A 20,572-nucleotide genomic window follows, 5' to 3' on the forward strand; every position below is an offset into this window, starting at 1 on the left:
CATGGCTAGACTGCCCATGGACGTGTCGGCTCGAACCCAATGGATTGGATGTTCTGGCCGTCAACCGAATTTCTGCCTTCCCCACCCCAAACAGTTCGGTGAGACACTCGGATGCTGCAAGGGGCGAGTAAACAAACATGCAAGGTCCGGCATTATTATCATTTTATTGTCATCGCCAGACTATTGGGTATTTGGGTTTGGTTGAAGTCTGATGGACGACAGAATACTGATAGTGCTGAAGTGAGATTAACGTAAACACTAGATGGATGCACATTCTCTCTGCAGGGTAGATCCGTGATCGGGAATGGACTCTGTGGAATGTGACAGGTTGATAGGTAACCTTGGAGGAATGCTCAAATCCGGTGGCATTGGCCCTACTCTGTTTAGGCTTCGAGGTTCGAGTCGAAATGTCAATAGCCAATGCCCTATAGGCTATCACTATCTACATACAGGGCAACCCTATCAAGGAGCCACATCGAGGTGGACGAGTAGTTTCAGTCATCCAATTATACAAGCCATCATCACGGGCTCCCCCCAAATCTCCCTACCTAAACTACCAAACATGCACGCACTTCTAGACCCGGCCCGTGCGGCCCATGATCCAAACAGACAGAATAAAAACAACTCGCCAGGAAAGTGTAACGGGAAATTCAGTTTCAACGCTGTTACGACGAAGGGTATTAATAGGTCAGGCGCCTCAAAACGTCTCCAGCTCCTCACTCGCTTCGCCCTCAGCAGGGATCTCAAACCCTTCCTGTTGTAATCGTCAGTGTCGTGTTTTCTTCTCTTGTGTTTATTCTGGTTGGCCCACCTCTGTCGAGTAAAGGATGCCCTGGATGTGCTTCACTAGTGAATCATCATCCTTCTCCAGTTCTGGGTCCGCCTCAACGGCGTTCTGGAGTAGCAGCTCAATATCCCGGAGCTTAGCAAAGTAGAAGTCGCGCTCCTTCTCCAGTCCACCAATTGCTTCCTTGGTCGAAGTCAGCTCCGCCTGCAACGCAGCCACCCCGGCAGAGCTGGCTCCTCCAGCAGCAGCAGGTCGAGCACGCCCGACGGTAGGAGTGGTTCCACGGCGGGCACTGCCAGCAGAGGTCGCGCCAGCACGAGAACCTCCCGTAGGGGCTCCTCCAGAGGCCTTTCGGCGAGCGAGCGCATCGTAGTCTCCTCCCGGGTAATGTTGGTCCCAGTATCTCTTTGTCCACTGGAGGAACTCCAGGTTATCCTGCATGCGGCATTTGGATAGCGACTCGACGGGGATCGGCTTGTCGACCTGGTGGCGCGCAAAAACGTCTAATGGGAAAAAAAGGAGCTGATTAGCAATCGACATCCATCTTTGGAGCGAGGTTGACATACTCTGAAGAACCTTGAAGTTCTGAAGATAGGCGTATTCCGTGTTCACGTTGAATTTTACTCGGGACATGGGAACGTCCACTATGAAACAATTGTGTCAGTCGCTCCTGTTCCGCCAGCGCAGAAAATGCTGTCCGCCCGCCGCCGCTCCCAAGGTAACTCACTGAATATGGAATCGAAAATCTGACATAGTGCAGCTCTGCAAGTTTAATGATCAGTAAACTGCCCGCCAAAGACCCTCTATTTCCATTGGCACGGTCCAAAGCCATCAACGAGGACGGTTGCAGAGCAAGGGGTTCGCTCATACCCGGTTCCGCACTGTTCGATCTTGGTCAAATTCAGCTGCAGCAGGCTGTTAAGCCATGCCAGCAATTCTTGTCTGTTTCCCAGATAGAACTATCCGTCAGCATCCAGTTCCAAAATTCTCGCATATCGATAAGTGACCGGAAGGTTGACGAACCTCGACTCGCCCATAGTGGGGTAAGAATTTGGGGAAAGTAGAGGAACGAGAGGGGGATCTAAGGATGGGCAAGAAAGATTGGCAGAAGACAAATGTCTCTAGTTTTGATCAGGAGTTCCCTGGTTATTTGTGTGTTGGTTTCCCGTCTCGGACGAGTAAATATGAAGGTGAAGTTGAGTTTATTATTGTTGTTGTCGGTTTCTGTCGACAGCAAACCCACTCGACTGCCTTTGTTGACGCTAAGCCCCTCGAGGCCAATCACCGCCTTTCTCAGTTTCAGGCGATCGACACCTCAGGCCGCAAGGCTTACGATCAATGTCCAGTTTAGTCTGCTCAGCTTTTACCTATTTCGAGCTGTTTACACAATGTAAAGAAAATGAAAAGTATATTTAAACGCCAAGAGATTATCTCTATCGCTAGCCAATTGAAAACAAAAATCCAACAGATGGATAAGACAAATGATCTAACAAACCTCTATGACTTTTCTCAGGTCCCGCACGAGAATTCAAAAGATCTAATGTAGATGCTGTCTACTCCTCCAATAAATCTATGCCGTCTATGCCATATCCAAAGTCCATAATAACCGCACGGGAGTCCTGGCTTGTAGCCAGAATCCGTCTATAATCCGACTTCACACTCAACATCCAGCTGGTAGTCCAGCCGGGGAAATCAATCGTGACTTTTCCGGTCTGAGTGTCAAAGACCTTGACGCTTGTATCGTAGCTCCCACTAACAATCCGCTGGTTCATGCTATCGAGATGCAGGGACCGAACCAATCCGGTGTGACCCTCGATCTCTTTAACCAGCTGGCCGGTATTGGCATCGAACTGATAGATCGCCTGGTCGTTCCCACCGGTGAGAACAGTCCGTGCATCGTCGCTGAATTCAACACACGCAAGGCCCCTGTCCTTGCTAGCAAACTCCTTGACACACAGACCAGATGCAATGTTCCACAACTTGGCGACACCATCTCCACTGGCAGAGACGATCAGGTCGCCACGTAGCTGGACAGCATTGACCGGTCCGCGGTGGCCGAGCAGGCTTTTCACCAAAACCCCGGTCTGCCGATTCCAAACGCAAATCGTGTGGTCCTTAGAACAAGAGACAATATAGCGATCATCAAAACAGACGTCCAGCACGCCAGCCGTATGTCCCTCGAGGCGACGAATTGGTCGGTAATCGTTCTTGATATCCCAGACAATACAGGAATAGTCAGAAGACCCGGTGACCATAATTTCATCGTCAAACTGGAGGCACAAGACAGATGCAGTATGGTACTCTTCTGGTCCTTGCTGCGGATCCACGATCTCAGCGACAGGAGTGGGAGAAGGGCGAACGGTAAGAAAGGGCGACTTTCCCGACGCCTGCTGCTCCATATCCTGAACCGGACCGCTATAGGAGACGTCTGCAGGGGGCGGCCCAATAATCTTACGGCACGGCCATGGGTAATGAGCATCCCAGACGCGGATTGTCCGATCGCGGGAGCCAGTAATGATCTTGTCCCTAGAGGAAAATGAGCGACGAGCCAGAACAGACGGGGGATTGGTTAACATACTCATCGAACTGGACACAATATACGCTGTCTGTGTGTCCCTGAAGGTAGATTGCTGCTGCTTTGCCCTCCTTCCACCGATTCTCCAAGGCACGGCGGACGAGGTAGAGCTTCTTCCAGTCCTGATTAAATGTATCCTTGCTGAGTCCAGCAGAGGGAGCTTTCCTAGCTCCAACATCTGCAGGGCGGCGTTTAGCGTAGCAAGTGCGGAACACATGACGCCAAATATGCTGGGAGGAGGCCTGCTCGCTCCAAGCACGTGAAACCAATCCACTCCTCATCAAAGACTCAGGATCGAGATATGAGAGAACCTGGGACATGATTTCGGTGGGAAAGAACGCCAAGGGGTCACGACGAACGAGGTCCGATTCGAAATGCGAAAAATCAGCACGATCCTGTAGAACGATGCCAATGCCACTCTCCGAGTCTGGGGTCAGCTTCATATGCTCCACCCTGCGTACCATTTCATTTTGAGCCGCCGCAGCAGCGCGAGCGGCAGCACCGGAGTAGATATGGTTGGGCAGGACTGGAGGCTCCAATCCATTGCCGGGAATTGGAAGCGGGATCGAGAAACCGTGAGGAACACTGTTGCGGCGATTGAAGTTATGCTCCTGGCCATCGTGGGTACCCCCATGATGATCGGCATGAGTGAACGTGCGCGATGACTTGTCGCGGAGCGTAACTGACAGACGGCGGCCAAGTGCGCGCAGTCCATCCACCGGGTGGCGGAGATTCGAGAAGCTCTTTGCCCCGCGACGCCGATGGGCCGGCTCGGGGAAGTGGTTCACATCTTCCAAAACGGTATCTGCCATAGCATCTCCCGAGTCCACAAGGGACAAGTCATTCCACGAGTCGTGTCCAAATGCCGAGGTCGAGGTGGTAGATACTGCTGAGACGGTCGCGAACCGCGGTCGGGGTTTGAACGATAGGGACGGGCGGCGTCGGTGGGAGACAGGAGGGGCATTATCTCGCGGACCCATTATGAATAATAATATCTGCCGATTTGGCGTGATTAAGGATAATTCAAGCGGAAAGCAAGTTGAGTGGTTTCAGGAGCGGGTTGTTGATAAGTATCCCCCTTTTTTACCCGAACCCGAGCACGAGTCGAGAGGCTGGCGTGTTGTAAGACAAAAGCAAGGGGCGTTTAAGCTCTGGGAGCCTGGGGGTATCAAAATTGAAACAAGACACTCATAAGTAAGACACGTTCGAGGGCTGAGAATGGTTGTCTGGGAGGTGGTGTTGGTATAGTAAGGAGATAAGGCGACCGAAAAATGCCCGATAACAATAACAACACCGATTAGAAGGGAAAAGAGGGAGCGGAGCGAGGGAAGAATAGAAGAAAAAGACGAGAAACAGAACACAAAAGAGAGAGGAGAGACAGCGAGGAGAGAAGTCAGGAAGTTAAATCAGCGCCTGAAAAATATCGGGGAGAAAAAACATGCATTTTTAGTTCTTACAGGGAAGATTGAGAGAAAGCCCGGGGCGGTGAAGCCTTTGCCTCCCAACCAACAAAGACTGGATGGTGTGGCGACTGCGCAGAAATTGCATGCAATCAGTGGTTGATGGAAACTTTTGTTCTATTTTATTTGTCCACCGTCAATTGATTCTCCGTGAAATCCCCGTTTCTTCCCCGGGCTCCGCAAGAACAATCTTCATGTCCAGCAGATCGATCCCCCGTTATTGATCCACTTCCCCGGACTGCGGCGAGCACGAACCTGAGGAGCGGGTAATGCTAATATGGGGACCTTCTGGAAGAAGTACCCTGTGTGCTCTCAACATACAATAATATTCGATTCTATCGCTTCTATCGCTTCTACCACTTCTGTAGACTATGCAAACACCTTGTCATATCCCGTCATTGTAAACCGATAGTGCACATCTCCCTTTTTCATCCGCTCCATCGCTTCCTTCAGGCCTTCGCTGCCAATCTGCAGTTCTTCCACCCACCCCTTTAGGCCCTTGTCAGCCGCCAGCTGCAACATCTCCAACGTCTCCTGTCTGTTTCCAATGTGGCTAGCTCCGATCAAAACACCATTAGAAATCAGATTCTGCGCCTTGATGACTTGTCCCTCCTCCTCGGGCAACCCAACGCTGATCCATCGACCATGAATATCCATCATGGAGAGGTACTTCTCTAGATCAAATCCCTTGGAAGAGTTCGCGCAGTTGATGATTATATCGAAGGAACACAAATGAGGCTTCTCCCAACCCTCCTCCGCTGTAGCTATGTAGCCATCGGCTCCTAGCTTTCGCGCATCCGCCTCCTTCGCCCGCGACCGGGAGATCGCCCATGTTTCTGCGCCCAGAGCTTTGGCGAACATGACACCGAAGTGCCCAATGCCGCCCAGGCCAACAATTCCGACCTTCTTGCCAGGTCCGGCACCATTGCGGACCAAGGGCGAGTATGCGGTCAGCCCGGCGCAGAGCATTGGCGCGACGAGGTTACTCTGCAGCGACTCGGGGATGGGGAAGACCCAGTGCTCGTGCGTGCGGACGTGCGACGAGTATCCACCCTGGCTGATAATCCCAGTGTCAGGCCACTCGGCGCCGTACGTGTCGATCGCGAGCACCTGGCAATAGTTCTCGTTTCCGTTCTTGCACTGCTTGCAATCGCCGCAGGAGTATGACTGTGCGCCGACACCGACGCGCTGGCCCTCTTTAATCAGGGTCACTTTGGGACCGACGCGGATGGCACGGCCGACGATTTCTGCTCTGTCAGTATTGGATGCTTGCTTGCTCTTTTGTTCAGCGCCTTACCATGTCCGACACAGAGGGGGAAGTTCTGGGATCCCCATCCACCTATAACCTGTTAGTATATTCCGTCGTTGTTGACCGGGCGAACATACCGCTAATTGTGTGCACATCGCTACCGCAGACTCCGCACGCTTCTATCTTGACGTCGATGTCTATTTTGTCAGTTCAATCAAATACCAGACCGCGATTCACATACCATAATCGCCAAATGGCTTCAGTTTGAACTGCAGAGGTATTAGTCACTCGAGGAGTCTCCTGGAGGATGAAAATTCGACATACGAAGCGCTTCTTGAAATCGGTATAGGTATCCGGGCTGTCAACCTGGAACCCCTCGGCTTCCTCGGGATACGGCATGTTTACTTTCGGATGGTATTAGGATTGAGACAGAAAGTGCAGTTTGAGGGCAGCCTTTTCCTCGGGCACAGGCCGATATTTATCTCCTCGTTTGGAGTCAGTCTCGACACGAGCCTGACCAATTTTACTTTCCCCCAACAGAGTGGGGTGGGATGGATCGCAACTCAATGCCACGGTAATGGTCGGCTGGAGCCAAAATCCGACCAAACTGGTAATTCGCATGACACTCAAGTTGGGCACTGTTCCATTATTCCTACTTTTAGGGTTCTGAGCCTTTCTATCGAGAAAGGCCGGGATGATCAGGATCCTGTGCCTTCATGAACAGACAGTGATTATACAACAAAGACGGGAGGATGCATATCTACCTCTGATCAACCCGGCCTTTATCGACCATGTTATTTTTCGTCCAGCTGCAAAATTCTTGATATTCACGATCAGCCCGGCCTTTATCGATTTCGACATTTACCCCTCGAGCAGGGAAATGCTCTCTCGGATGTCACTCACGATAGGTGGATGAACTTCGCCCGCAATTCGGACCAATTTTTCCACCTATCAGTGCTCAATTACAGCTGTATGCAGGGCACTGTGTGGGGAGTGGAGTCGACCTGACATCGTCCGGGGCAATGCTCGGAGTTGTCTCCGTTGCTACGGGAATGCGGTACAAACATACCCCGCGGCCGACGATTCCTCGAAATTTTTTTTCACGCGTTGAGAACAGAAGGAAGGGAAAATGTATTGATTCTGCTAATTACGCAACATCAGGCAGCTTAAACTCCACCTCCATGGCCTCCTTAATCTTATCCGCAACAGCCTTAGCCTGCGCGTCATCGAGTCTCCCCAATGGCCGTCTCGGGTAACCCCCATACCCATAGTAAGACTGAATCGCGCTCTTTGTCCCGGGGATCGCAGCCTTAGTCAGGACCCAGTCCGCCTGGCTCAACAAACCCTGCACCTCCATCGCCTCCGTAAACTTACCCTCGCCCCAGAGGGTAAACACCTGCACGCAGAGCTTGGGGATAACATTCGCGCCACCAGCTAGAATTGCCGACCCGCCAGAAGCCAGAGTCTGCAGCGTAAAGTCCGCAATACCGCCAAAGGCAACGTACTCGTGGTTTGCGGAAGTCTTGGTAACAGGAACAGAGGACTTGGTTGGCGCAAGCGGCGACTCAGGCTTGATGGCGTGCAGGGCGCGCGCGACCCGCGTTAACTTGCCCGTGTTGGCGCAGGTGAACTTGGTGCCCACAATATTGGGATGTTGCGAGATGCGGATTATGAGGTCCGAGTCCATATCAATGCCCGCGACGGCACCGGGGTAGTTATACAGAATGATAGGGAGAGGCGAGGAATCTGCGACTGCTGTGAAGTACTCATATAGCGTCTCGTCGTTGCCTGTCGCGTAGCGGTAGTAGCTTGGTGGGACGATAAGGGCATACTCAGCACCCACGGCGGCAAGGTCCTTGGTTAGTTGGATTGTGCCACGGATGCTGTTCTCTGAGGCGCCGGCAATAACGGGAACGTTTTTGAAGTTGGCTTCATCGAGGGCGGCGCGAGTTTCGCGGATGACGGTTTGCTTTTCTTCGAGGGTGAGATGGACGGCTTCACCGTTGGAGCCCATGCAGACGAGCCCGACGAGACCGGCTTTGGCGAGGCGCACGGCGTGCTTCCGGATGGCAGGGGTGTCGAGGTCTTCAGTGTTGGGGTTGAAGAAGGTCATTGTTGGAGCGTATACTCCGGGGCGGAGAGGTGTGAGAGGCATTTTGTTAGGTTTCTATGTACAGTCCAGAATTCAAGATGACGGATTTGCAGTATGCAGAGAATAAGAGCAGGGCTGCTGAGCCTTATATAGAGGGGTATAGTTCTGTTGTATAAGTAAATTGGCAACCCCACGTCTGATTGCCCGATCGGGATTAGTCAGTCACAATTCATCCCACGTGCCCCACCTTTAACCGGAGAAGCACCGGGCGGCGAATTTCCACCAATCGGCAACTGAGTTTCCTGTTTGAGCTCGGGCCATCAAATGCCGACCGTATCTACTTTCGTCACTGAAATGAAGCACAACCGCCTGAATCCCGGCAATTCAAGGCAAAATTGCGTCCATTGAGTGATTATTCCGGCTCAGTATTTGCCCCGGCTATGATTTAAAACGCCAGGGTTGCTGCATTTCGTCGGGCTATATTTGCGCGTTGTCCCACCTCCTCAGTCTCTCTCTGCCTACTTCCCCTCACCCCTCCATCCATATCTATCCCATAGCCTAGCAGATACAGCTTCAAAATGGCCCCTCCCAGCGTGTTAATGGTAGGAACTGGTGAATACACCACTGGCTATGTCGGTGGCACCGCCTCTGGATCAGACAAGAAAGTCGGCGTTGTCGGACTGAGTCTTTTTGATCTCCGCCGACGCGGAAAAGTAGGCGACCTCAGCATGGTCGGCGTCTCAGGACGCAAGTTCCCAGGAATCCGTACGTCCCTGATACATTCTGATGATGAAAAAAATACTAACCTGGCAAGGCGACCACCTCCACAAAAACATCACCCAAGTCTACAACAACCTCGACACCTCCTTCACCTCTTTCCCCGCCGACAATGCCACCGACCCCGACGCCTACAAAGCCGCCATTGACGCCCTCCCCAAAGGCTCCGCAATCACAATCTTCACCCCCGACCCAACCCACTTCCCTATCGCAATCTACGCCATCGAGCGTGGCATCCACGTCCTCGTGACCAAGCCCGCCGTCAAGACCCTCCCCGAACACATCGCGCTTGTCGAGACCGCGCGCAAACACAACGTCTTCGTCTTCGTCGAGCACCACAAGCGCTTCGACCCCGCCTACTCCGATGCCCGCGCAAAGGCCAAAACCCTCGGCGACTTCAACTACTTCTACTCTTACATGAGCCAGCCCAAGTTCCAGCTCGAGACCTTCAAGGCCTGGGCCGGTAAGGAGAGTGATATTTCCTACTACCTCAACAGCCACCATGTTGATATCTGCGACTCCATGGTTGGCAACGACTATACCCCCGTTCGCGTGACTGCGAGCGCCTCCACAGGAACAGCCGTCGAGCTCGGCTGTGTCCCCGAGACAGAGGACACAATCACGCTGCTCGTGGACTGGAAGCACAAGACCGAGCCCGGCAAGGTCGCAACGGGAGTGTATACCGCTTCCTGGACGGCGCCGCAGAAGGCTGGTGTCCACTCAAATCAGTATTTCCACTGTACGGACAGTCATTCCCAGCACGATCCCCTTATGTAGCTTAAAACGATTACTAACGAGCATTCAATAGACATGGGTGCCAACGGCGAAGTCCGCATCAACCAAGCTAAGCGTGGCTACGACGTCACTGGCGACGACTCCGGACTCGCCTGGTTAAACCCGTACGTCTCTCCTTCCCCTTCTGCCAGTAAATCTGACCAAAAGCTAACGCTCGCTAACCAGATTCTACATGCGCTACGCCCCCGACGAAGAAGGAAACTTTGGCGGCCAAACGGGGTACGGGTACATCAGCTTCGAGAAGTTCATAGACGCCATCACAGCGCTAAACGAAGGCCGGGTAACGCTCGACCAGCTGGACGCACGACCACTACCGACGCTGAAGAATACCATTGCTACGACGGCGATTCTGCATGCGGGGCGTGTGAGTCTGGATGAGAAGAGGCCTGTTGATATTGGGGAGGTTGATGGAAAGTGGACTGTTAAATAGGTTATATAACATCCTTATTTTATATGTATGTGGATTAATCGGTCCTGTGGAAATACTCTATATTCAAATAAAGAAGTCGATATCTTATTGAATGCAGCTAAGGAAAACTGAAGGCCTATTCATAATATGTTATCCCCGGGCGAGCAATAAGCAAGGATATCTATGTAAATAGACACTCCATAGCCATGTTTAATAACGAGGTTGACAAAAGTCATCCTGCGACTGGACAACCACAGACCAGTGGTCAGGGTGGTCAACAACACCGCCCGCAACTGTCTTTCCCTTGTATTCGCCCCTGCATTCAGTGGCAAGAACATTAATACTATCAATAATATTCCTCTTGCCCATGACGCGAGGCATATCAGTGTCGGTACAGAAGCGGAAGCTCATACCGTCCCTGCAGTATAGGTTCTTGCACCCGTTCGGCCCAACTGACACGCGGTCTTGTCCGTTTTGGATGAACTTGGTGGCTTCCGGAAACATCTCGATGTCGGCGTGCAGGGCTTTGCCCCAGCAGTTGACGGTGTGCTGGCCGGAGACCGCGGTGGCCAGCATGGTAGTGGCGGAAATGATGGTGTTGAAACGCATTCTGAATAACTGGAAGGCTGAGGATAAGAAGGACACTTGGGGTGGCTTTGTATAAGTGAAGATGTGAGCCGAGTAAACAAGTTGGGGAGGCTGGTCGATGGGTACCTATGATCACTGTTGAATAGCTTCAGGAGTTCCTAAGGGGACGAAATGATTGCTGACCAATAGATGATGGATGCTAACAATGATTAAGCCGGGCTCACAACTTGTGGAAATACTCTGCGGCCAACTTAGAGAGAAGAAGTGCATATCTTCTCATTGAAGAAGGCTGTGGAGGGCCTATTTATAATAGTACATATCTGCGCCAGCAGTGAGGGAGGATATTAATGTTACCCAAAGGTGAAGTATTCGGTTATGTATAAACGGTGAATCTCACCCTTCACCGATATTGTCAATGTCGGCATACTTGTGAGGTTAAGATAGCTCAGATGTATGGATTGGGTAAAATGATGAGCATGAAATTCTAGGCCCTGGACTGTTAACACCGGATGATATATGGAAAGTACTGGATGCAAAGACTAAAGGCTCCGAGAATAACACCGATATGGTGATAATAGACAAACAAACTCCCAGCGCCGACCATCCATCCGTCCTTAGCTCTGCCATGCGACTCTGATCTAAAAGCCTAGAACTCGCCAAATTTAGATTTCCCAGAAACAAAATTGCAATTTCATAAGTCTCGTATCGTGTCCCATTGATTTAGCGGCACTGTCATCACCGACGGGAGCTGTGTCTGGTGGCACCCTGTGTGCCTTTGTTGAGTTTGGCTCGACATTCAGGACAGTACCATTTGGTTGTGCGACTGGGAACTTCGGAAAGACCGACGCAGTCGAGGTGGAACCATTCTCGGTCACACTGTTGATGAAGGTTAGGATTAAAATATAAAGTTGGAAGATAGAGGGAAGCACGTACGTCTTGGTTCTCACAGCAAATCATTGTCCCGAAACTGACGTCTCCGCAGAGACAATACCGCGGTTCGTTGACATCGATTTCTTCGAGCACGCCATCTTCATCAATGCGGATGTCTTGTCCCTGCTCTCGGGTCCCTATGCGCTTCCTACCCGGTTTAGCCTTGCGGCGTCCATAGCTGACTGCGGCGCCACCGTTCGGGCCGTTTGACACTGGCCCAGGGGCAGGTCGCTTGCGACGCCGAGGGGGCGCACTGACGCTGGCTGCGCGAGATCCCTCAGGAGCCGGGGTCTTTCTGGCAGGTGTAGCACTCTTCCGACGAAGCTCCCTTGCCACGTTCAGAACAGGGTCTGCCGCGGCCAAGGAGCGGTGGCGCGAAGGAGGTCGAGAGTTTGATGGCGTCGAAGTGGGCCCTCCCCTTGACCTGGTCACGGTGGATAGTACGGCTGCTGCTGGTGTCGGTAATTCGGGCGAATCTACTTTGATGCCAGGCGCCTCATCTGCCGGTGAAGCTTCCCTATATATCTTCCGACGCTTTGCTTGACTTCGTGTAGGTCGACTCTCAACGTCCTCGGGTAGATCGTCGTGTTCCGGAACTGTCGGGCTGCTGCTCGTGTCGAATTTCCGCTTTTTCAATAATCGGCTTGGTTTGACCGCCACTGCCAGAGACTCCTGCGGACGATCAGCACCGTTGGAGATAAAACCTTGAGAGGTGGACCCGAGCTGACCTAGTCGCTTGGCTTCTTCTGCCTCCGCAGCGGCTAAGGCGGCTTGTTCCCTCGCCTGGTTTTCACGTTTGAGCTTTTTGGCTTCGTTCAATTTCATGCCTCGATTGCTCAGTTTCAGTTCAACAACGCCTTCGGTGTCCTTCGTTGCGTCGCTTCGACGGGTAAGGAGTCCAGGGATGAAATTGTTCATGATGTCGTCGCAGTCCATAAACTCGGTCCCATTGCGCTCGGCCTCTGCTTTCGCTGCCCGATATGCCTCCCATCCACGGCCGCGAATAGCTAGTTCACGATGAATCATCACCTCACTCGGTTGCCAAACCGCGTTCTTTTTCATCTTCTTTCGCAGTTTAGTCATCTCCCACTCGGTCAGGCGCAGCCATGGTAAATCTTGGCTTCCCGGTCTTGCATCTTCAGGAGGAGGCTTCAGCATCGCCAGAGCACTGCTAGTTGAAATGCCTGCAGACGCCCTCAGTCCGGAGACTGACTCTCCTGAAGGCCTTGAGCGGCGTGATGATTTATTTTTCTTGTTGTGGCCCGCGGTTTGAGTGGGAGTAGACTTAAACTCAATCTCATTATCTGAATGCTCGGTACTGGCGAGTGGAGAGTCAGGATGCAATCCCGCAAGATGATCTTCTGCGACCAAAGAACGACGGCTCCTCGACTTCTGGCTACCTCTCCCACCATCCAAGCGCAGTGTAATTCGGGTTGTTGTGGGTGGTCCATCGTCACCTTTTTTACTCGTGCGCGGGCGTTTCGCGTTGGTAACACGCGGAGGAGGGGTGGGCTCGCGCGAAGGGGGCTTTGGTAACGCCTCGAGTTTCTGTCTGATAGAGTCTAGGCGGTTGAAATGGCGGTCGACGACATCGTACAAACGACAAGCCTCGGCATACGAAGATTCGCGAGCATTGATTGCGCTATCAAGGTGGTCTGATATATCTCGGCGCAGAGAGCAAGGGTCCGGACGCGTGTCAGAAGGGAGATCGGGAAGCTGGCCATACTTCGTGGAAAGCTCATGGATATCCTGCGCGCTGTCTAGGTAACGCTTATCTAGGCCACGAATGAGAGTAAGAGAACGGAGTAAATCAGCAGGGAGGTATTCGGTGTAATCAATAAAGTCAGTCACGGTGGCCTGAGCATCAGGGTCAAACGGTCCATCCAGGATCACCCCTCCCGTATCATTGTTGAACTCCGCCATGCCAGCTAGTAAGTAAAGCAACAGGGGGTACGATGGCGGAGGGTGGTTGGTGATATAGGGAGAAGCAGGAGATGGAAACGACGGTAGTCAGGGCTCAATAGGCGACACCATGCGTGATGGTGCAGCCATAAGGGTAAGTAAGAGAGCCTCGGTGTAGGGGCATGAGCCAAGGCTGGAAGCGAACAGGAATGCGACAAGCAAGTGAGGTGCCGACGTGACTGGGCAGAGATACAGGGACAAGGCGTGTAATGGGCGACGCGGAGATCCCTTGACATCGGCTCAATGCTGTTCCGCCCCAGCAGAGCTGAGTTGTGCACGTGACTATCTGGAGCTGTCAATGACTAAGCTATTCCCGGCGTCATTGCCGACCCGATCACGTGGGTGTATTCCCCATAGTTGTCACCATGAATCGGATGCCCATCCGAGTCTCTCGGCTTTGGAGAGGGGTCCAAGCAGGTTTATATCATAGGCGATGGCCCGCTCGAGGAATCTCACCAGTTTTCCGTCAGAGGAGCGCGGTGTTATCAAATCACGGAGTAATCAGACCAAGATTCATACAACACTATATTCACGCCTCAAGACATTTACAAGATGGTCGTCGAAGTGAGACAATATCATTTGTTCCCCACAGATCTCATCCCAAACTCGCCGAGGCCTTTACTTCACTACAGAAATGTCCTAACTAAAAAGGCTGGCGCCTCACATTGTGACCCAGGTGAAGTATGGGACATGTTCACCAAGAATGGATGGGACGTGCAGTGGATATTCCGCTACAGCGACACTCAAGTATCTCACTACCATTCGAAAGCGCACGAGTGCATGGCCGTCCTTTCTGGAACAGCCACTATTCGATTTGGCGTTGCCGACACCTCGCCAGATATGGTGGAGAACACATACGGCTCTGCGTGGGAAAAAGGAGGAGTTACGCTGGACGCTGAAGCTGGCGACGTGTTTATCATACCAGCAGGTGTGGCACACAAGACACACAAGGCAAGGCCGGAGGCGGCATTCAAGCTCATGACACCGGGGTCAGGACATGGTATTGAGGCCGATGACCCGAAGAAAGCCTTATCGGAGATCAAACTGGATGGGTTCACAATGATGGGGGCTTATAACGGAGGCAAATGGGACTTCGTCGCGACTGGAGGCGACTTCGAAAGCGTATGGTCGGTTCCGAAGCCCAAATACGATCCTGTTTTTGGAGACAAGGCGAATGGACTTTGCAGAAGATGGAACGGAAGCAATGCGCAGCCTAGGACGAGCCTCTAAGCCTGTAGAGGCTTAAGATTCCATGAACTGTACTCTAAGACATAGCGTAATGCTTTGAACTTTCTAGTGTATTTGGAGAACGCCATCGGGGAGGATGCTGGAGTCTGTTATTCCATCTCCCTTTTCGGGGTGGAAATAAGGCCCCAGAACATGGCAGCGTACGGTTAAGCCTATTGAGACACGCAAGATTATATCCTGAGAATCCATAGGTAGTTGAACTAAGTTTTTAAATATCTACCATGTTTGACCCTGCAACCGACGACGAATGCTGGTAATACCCGCAATTTGCTCGCGATCAACAATGCCTTCAACTCGCTCAAAACTGAAACTGCTCTTCTTCTCAATCTCACGCCCAGTTTAACACCTCAGCATTCACCATGTGCCACAGTAGACTCTTTTGGTGGGATTCACTCGGGAGATTGAGGGCAGTGTGCCGTTTGTTGTGTGACTTAATCCCCGTTTGCAGTCCTCGACAGGGAAGAACAGGCAAGACAGGAGCCCGTCTGCCGACCTCGACTGCTTTTCCCCTTCCATATCCCTCTTTTCTCTTCCTTTCCTCTTCGCCGATCCGCGATTATTCTGAATTCAGCGGCGATTGACTCTGTCTGAACAGTCAGCATCATGGGTGCGACAGAGCGCCTGCAGCTCCTCTTTTCCCAGGACTCAGCTCTACTTCAGATCAACACTCATCTCCGTCCTACACCTCCTGCGGTCCCAGCTGTGGAGCCGGCTATCGCTGATCAGACAGTCCACACTCTTTCAGGGGCGTCTGGAGATGAACCCAACAAGCCCAATGTTTCCGTCGAAGAAGCAAACAGTACACCTCCAGTCCTCGATGCCGTGAATAGCCCTCATGATACTGCACCTAGCCCTCACGATGGCACATTCTGCCCCATGACAGCCATTTCTAGGTTTCCATACCATTACATTCGAGGAGACCTTATGCAGCGCGTGGCAAGCAAGTTCTTTGACAAGAGTCAGTTTTGGGACAGGTCCTGGGACCTGTACGTGTTTCCTCGCTTGTCCTAGTTCTCGATAACCAACACTAATGTACCTAGATACTATATCCATGCACCCCCTCGTCTCGGTGGACGCCCGCTCGTTCTCGTTCCTGCGTCCCAGGTCCGAAATTTCTTTCGAGACATTAACAGCGCGCTTGAATGTAATCTCTCACTTCCACCCGATGAAGAGAAGGGGCTTGTTCTCAGATTCAACCGTGACGGATTCCCGCAGCCTACCCTCCTAGGACACTCGGACAGCCGGGCCACTAAAGATCGCCTGGAGTCGGATATCCCGTCCGAAGGCAGTCTCAAAGTTCGACCAGGTGAAATGGACGAGCAGTGGATAGCATTTGAAAAGATGATGGAGGCAGCTGTCTCTTCGGCCAAGTCCAAATCCAAGTCTAAAGCTAAGAAGCAACGCCTTCGTATCCAACGCGACTTGGACACGCAGGATGCAATCAGACGAGCAGAGTGTTACCTTGGCCTGCGTGTAGACCCCTCAGACCTGATCGACTGCAAATGGGACGAGGACTCTCATCCCGGCCCAGAACCTCCGCGTCTGGCAGTGGACAAACCGGTTCCCTATCCCTTCTGGAGAGAGCCCATCTTTATTAGTGTCGATGTCGAGGTCAACGAGCGTTGTCATACTCAAGTCACAGAAATAGGCATCTCAACCCTTGACACTCGTGACCTCATAGGCGTTGCGCCGGGACAACAAAGCGAGGATTGGGTTTCGCGTATACAGTCTCGTCATCTCCGAGTACAAGAGTACGCATACCATGTCAACCGGTTGTACGTCCGCGGGTGCCCCGGAAGTTTCGACTTTGGTACTAGTGAATGGGTTTCATCCGATGGTGTATCAACCACAGTCCAGAATATTTTCGCCCATCCTACCTTCTTTGACGGTCCTGACAGAAAACCTCGGCCATTGGTGCTCGTCGGCCACAATCTCGATGCCGATGTCCAGTATCTTCAACTTGCAAAAGTAGAAATGGTTGAAGAGTCCAGTGGAGCTTCTAAGTTCGCCGACCACATCGACACTGCATCATCCTTTCGGCTTATTCGCGGTGAACTAGAACCACGATCTCTAGGCGCGGTCATATATGAATTGGGAATATCTGGATGGAATTTGCACAATGCCGGTAATGATGCTCGTTATACGCTGCAGGCCCTGGTGTCCATGTTAGTGGCACACAGCATTAATTGGCAGTCTAGCTCGACGTCTCAAGACGCCTGTAAAGAGGGGGATGATGATGCGGCACCTCATACCTGCGTTGATACAAACACGCTTGAGGAGCATCTCTGAGCTACCTGCACTGCGCTTTCTAAACTCCACATGAATGTACATCTCTCTACGGTTCGTAGAGTAGTCCACATGTTTACCAAGAGAATATACCTTAATTTAAATCGAATAAGCCTTATTTAGCAAGATTAAACACATTTCCATTCAGAACTTAATGAATTTGACAGCTGACTTATTGTGCTAAAAGCAAGATAGCAGTAGAAATCCAAGGAAGAACTACTTACGGATGTTCATGCGCGCAACCTTCTGAGGAAGTAGTAAGCCTGGTGAATAACCAAAAACATCGATTATCCTTTAGCTAGAACAAGATTGACGTTTAATTACACATTTTGACGTATTTCTCACATTCTGACACACGATAAAAATCTCTGATGGTTTTGTGAACGATCACCGTACATGGAAGGAAAGACTAGAGCATTGGAACATAGGGAATGACATACTGAGAAAAAGCGAAAATCAAATAGAGACCACCAAAACACATACACACACACACGTCTATGGCCAATAGTCGAAAGCGATGGTCTTATTTTGTCGAAACTCCTCTGCTCTTTTGTCTTGCAAACCCCAAGCAGAGAACATCTTCTCCGACATAGTACTCCCAACATGTTTTTATAGATAGAGTGCACTTTTTCGAATTGACATCTCGATCGAAATTCAAGTAGTCCGACGGGTTAGTACCGAACCCTGAGTGCAATGATAAATTCAACTTGCGCAACTGGGGCATATTTTGTGTAGCCCACCCCATGGCCTGGTAGATTGCATCAAGCTCCTGGCTTTGGACGAGACGTCACTTGTAAAAGCCCCTATCAACATAGACCCAATTATCTGAGTCTTGATCAACTTCCGAATCCGATGGCATTGATGGATAGTTGTCGATTAGCCATATGACCTACTTATATTTAGTACATAACCATGATAGTACTGTGAGGTATGTGAGAAGCGTACCATCAGCTCGATATGGTGGCATAGCCCTAATATCCAGAACCTCAAGCTTCGGCCAATGTGGGTCACACATGGTGTCCGTGGGCTCTGCTGGGCTGGGCCAGAAAAGTGAACTGCTGATTCTTACAGAATCCAGACGAAGTTCACGAAGACGCATGTTGAGGTTGCGGAGTGCAATGGAGAAGCTGTCAAGTCCCGTTGAGAATAGGTAATCTGCGGCATTTACTTCTGGGTTGTATGCAAGCTCTCTAAATTTGTACGTTTCGTAGCTAAATATCTCAAGGGAATCTGGCAGTGATTTTAAGACATTCGGTAATATCTATGAATATCCATGGAGACACTCGGTTAGCGCAAGATGAGAAACTTGAAGAAAGGTCAAGTACTTGCCTTGTCTGCATTCACGAAGAGCTACTAGGGCAGCTCGTGGTATGAATCGTCCTTCCCCAGCACTTATGTCCCTAATACAGGGCAAACATTGTGCAATCCCGAACAATGCTTCTGGCCTGAAGGTGGTTTGATTAAGGTCATGCAGCCTAAGAGCTTTAATACATGATGGACGAGCAAATCTTTCAAGCACATCCTCAGTAAGATTAATTGGATCAGGGATCATATACTGCTCAAACAACTCTTTCGTTGTAAGCGATATGAATGCTTCTGGTTTCAATCTTTCCTCGTTGCTAAGATCACAACAGCATAGGGCTGCCATCTCTAGGTATGGCTCTAGAAAAAGCTCAATCCCGGAATGGGTTTCGCCCCAGGCATCTAATATCTCAAGAAGTCTCTGCAATGGAATAAACCACTTGTCCTGGCGGGAATCAAAGCCTAGGAAGAAAGTGTCCTGGTGAAGATAAGAAAAGGCCGAAGATTGTGTTACTGTTGAGAGAAGGCAGATGAGGGTTGTGTTGGTGGGGGAAACTCGATGGTTGAGAAGAAAGTTTTGATGACGAGGTAGAAGACGAGAAGGAAGTGTATCTAAACTCTGTATTTCCGGAATCACTACAAAGAGCCAGCGTGTATTCTCACCCGAGCAAAAGGTAGTCAGTTCCATAACCCATCGTGATACAGTAGATGGACATGATCGGTATCCAGAGGCTCCGTATGAATTTATATACACCCACAGATTACAGTGTACCTGATATACTCCTACTCCCTTATGGATGACGTAGTCCTCCATTGTAAGTGCCTCCCACAGGTTTCTGCCGAAATTTCGACTCCTCTCCAGTGTTATGTTTTCTTCTCACTGTAAGTAGCGTCTGAAACCAGAAGGCTGAAAACAGCGTTTGAGCTCTGAGTACAACAAAGCCCAACTGGAAATATTGGAGTGACTGTTTATGTATATTTACTGGTGTCGAATATTCCTATAATCGAGAGCTAGGCTTTAGAAAAATACCTAAGGGTCGTATGTAGCGGATGAAGATCCATGTATACTAAGAGATGGGAGTAGATAGATGAGACCAGGATAGCAGCTCATACCAACAGCCAGTACCTCTGAAAAGCAGAAGGCCATGCAAGGCTATATCTTGTATTGAAAGGGTGTTAATACATGGACGCTTTCATTGTAATTGGCATATCATTTGGTTCGTTGACCCTGCGTTATGAATGAATGTTATGTCTAGTTATAGCTATATATATATATTTTGTATTTACACTAGTACTCAGACAATAGAAGCACCTGCACCTCAGGCTGTGAAAGTGAGTGTATACTTATCGGGAACAACATATTTTCAATTATAGAATGGACGTTGATTGTTATGGCATCTACTCATTTGACTGCATGAGGAAAGAGGATTCGCTAAGACCTGGACATCTCATACGCCAAGCCTCATGGAATGTCTGTCTTTGATAGAAATGCTGGCCAGATTCCTTGCATTCCATCGCAGATGCTCTAGAATGCCTCATGCGCTCCGCTGGATCAAGACCCAAAGTTATCGCTACAAACTACATGGCTTCCGAGCCAGACAGTGAGGTCATGTAGCCTTGGCGGTTCACTTGGCGCGCCCGCATGCTATCGGTGGGCAGGGCGAAGGCCCAAGCACAGGCTGGTATCATTCCTCCGTCTTGCCAAGCAACATTCCATGGCAGATGCACGCAATGCGTAATACCTCCGCTGCCCAGGACCCAGGGAGGAGGGCCCTCGCCGATATCAGAACCGGGATCGGGGAGGGGAGGGCAGGATGACCCAGTGTCGGGAGCGACTCTGCGAATCTGTGCGAATCATTTCTGATACCGTGTGAATGGCCTGCTAACCTAACTTTGTGGTCGCCCCGGGACAATCTCGGGGAATGATTTGGCAGCTGGTAGCATACCAGATTACCGGGTTATCCTGGAGTAGGGACGCCTGAGGACTGCAGTGCAACATACTGCGCAATCACTTGACGTGCTTGCTTTGATGTTTAGAAAACGGACAATTTTCATCGTGGACTTGCTGTGCCGGCAAAAAGCATCATGGATGTGTCCTGCTGGCTGGGAGAC

The 20,572-nt window shown here is 50.9% G+C and overlaps 9 protein-coding genes across 9 annotated transcripts; 3 read left to right on the top strand and 6 right to left on the bottom strand.

The window, feature by feature from the left end:
- Window positions 1-697: 697 nt before the first annotated feature.
- eb1 (microtubule-binding protein BIM1) lies at window positions 698-1,824 on the bottom strand (the record flags this gene model as incomplete). The annotated part of the gene is made up of 6 exons (XM_040814481.1): window positions 698-754; window positions 812-1,290; window positions 1,354-1,431; window positions 1,515-1,549; window positions 1,658-1,729; window positions 1,811-1,824. The coding sequence occupies 6 exons, from the start codon at window positions 1,822-1,824 to the stop codon at window positions 698-700; spliced, it is 735 nt and encodes a 244-aa protein (XP_040666011.1).
- Window positions 1,825-2,203: 379 nt separating this feature from the next.
- Window positions 2,204-4,825, bottom strand: ASPVEDRAFT_60996 (F-box/WD repeat-containing protein). The gene is made up of 2 exons (XM_040815556.1): window positions 3,366-4,825; window positions 2,204-3,313 (listed from the first exon to the last, which is right to left on the bottom strand). The coding sequence occupies exons 1-2, from the start codon at window positions 4,340-4,342 to the stop codon at window positions 2,341-2,343; spliced, it is 1,950 nt and encodes a 649-aa protein (XP_040666012.1). The 5' UTR covers window positions 4,343-4,825; the 3' UTR covers window positions 2,204-2,340.
- A 366-nt stretch (window positions 4,826-5,191) lies between these two features.
- Window positions 5,192-6,470, bottom strand: ASPVEDRAFT_127369 (NAD(P)-dependent alcohol dehydrogenase; the record flags this gene model as incomplete). Its single annotated transcript, XM_040806450.1, has 5 exons — window positions 5,192-6,072; window positions 6,120-6,161; window positions 6,209-6,268; window positions 6,313-6,340; window positions 6,396-6,470. 5 exons carry the CDS (start codon window positions 6,468-6,470, stop codon window positions 5,192-5,194), a joined length of 1,086 nt encoding a protein of 361 aa, XP_040666013.1.
- Window positions 6,471-7,011: 541 nt separating this feature from the next.
- Window positions 7,012-8,321, bottom strand: ASPVEDRAFT_39688 (dihydrodipicolinate synthase family protein). Its single transcript, XM_040811979.1, has one exon. The coding sequence runs from the start codon at window positions 8,224-8,226 to the stop codon at window positions 7,219-7,221; it is 1,008 nt and encodes a 335-aa protein (XP_040666014.1). The 5' UTR covers window positions 8,227-8,321; the 3' UTR covers window positions 7,012-7,218.
- A 210-nt stretch (window positions 8,322-8,531) lies between these two features.
- On the top strand, window positions 8,532-10,365 carry ASPVEDRAFT_39689 (Gfo/Idh/MocA family protein). The gene is made up of 4 exons (XM_040811980.1): window positions 8,532-8,928; window positions 8,978-9,679; window positions 9,749-9,839; window positions 9,901-10,365. The coding sequence occupies exons 1-4, from the start codon at window positions 8,742-8,744 to the stop codon at window positions 10,163-10,165; spliced, it is 1,245 nt and encodes a 414-aa protein (XP_040666015.1). The 5' UTR covers window positions 8,532-8,741; the 3' UTR covers window positions 10,166-10,365.
- Window positions 10,212-11,140, bottom strand: ASPVEDRAFT_557697 (uncharacterized protein). Its single transcript, XM_040815115.1, has 2 exons — window positions 10,859-11,140; window positions 10,212-10,798 (listed from the first exon to the last, which is right to left on the bottom strand). Exon 2 carries the CDS (start codon window positions 10,751-10,753, stop codon window positions 10,355-10,357), a length of 399 nt encoding a protein of 132 aa, XP_040666016.1. The 5' UTR covers window positions 10,754-10,798; window positions 10,859-11,140; the 3' UTR covers window positions 10,212-10,354.
- A 327-nt stretch (window positions 11,141-11,467) lies between these two features.
- On the bottom strand, window positions 11,468-13,585 carry ASPVEDRAFT_51482 (putative PHD finger domain protein; the record flags this gene model as incomplete). The annotated part of the gene is made up of 2 exons (XM_040814482.1): window positions 11,468-11,608; window positions 11,666-13,585. The coding sequence occupies 2 exons, from the start codon at window positions 13,583-13,585 to the stop codon at window positions 11,468-11,470; spliced, it is 2,061 nt and encodes a 686-aa protein (XP_040666017.1).
- A 415-nt stretch (window positions 13,586-14,000) lies between these two features.
- ASPVEDRAFT_39691 (cupin domain-containing protein) lies at window positions 14,001-15,147 on the top strand. Its single transcript, XM_040811981.1, has one exon. The coding sequence runs from the start codon at window positions 14,177-14,179 to the stop codon at window positions 14,852-14,854; it is 678 nt and encodes a 225-aa protein (XP_040666018.1). The 5' UTR covers window positions 14,001-14,176; the 3' UTR covers window positions 14,855-15,147.
- A 328-nt stretch (window positions 15,148-15,475) lies between these two features.
- Window positions 15,476-17,161, top strand: ASPVEDRAFT_884442 (uncharacterized protein; the record flags this gene model as incomplete). Its single annotated transcript, XM_040818321.1, has 3 exons — window positions 15,476-15,858; window positions 15,913-17,037; window positions 17,071-17,161. 3 exons carry the CDS (start codon window positions 15,476-15,478, stop codon window positions 17,159-17,161), a joined length of 1,599 nt encoding a protein of 532 aa, XP_040666019.1.
- Between the last annotated feature and the right edge of the window lie 3,411 nt (window positions 17,162-20,572).

Source organism: Aspergillus versicolor (assembly GCF_001890125.1).
Source record: "Aspergillus versicolor CBS 583.65 unplaced genomic scaffold ASPVEscaffold_3, whole genome shotgun sequence".
NCBI classification, from domain to species: Eukaryota; Fungi; Ascomycota; class Eurotiomycetes; order Eurotiales; family Aspergillaceae; genus Aspergillus; species Aspergillus versicolor.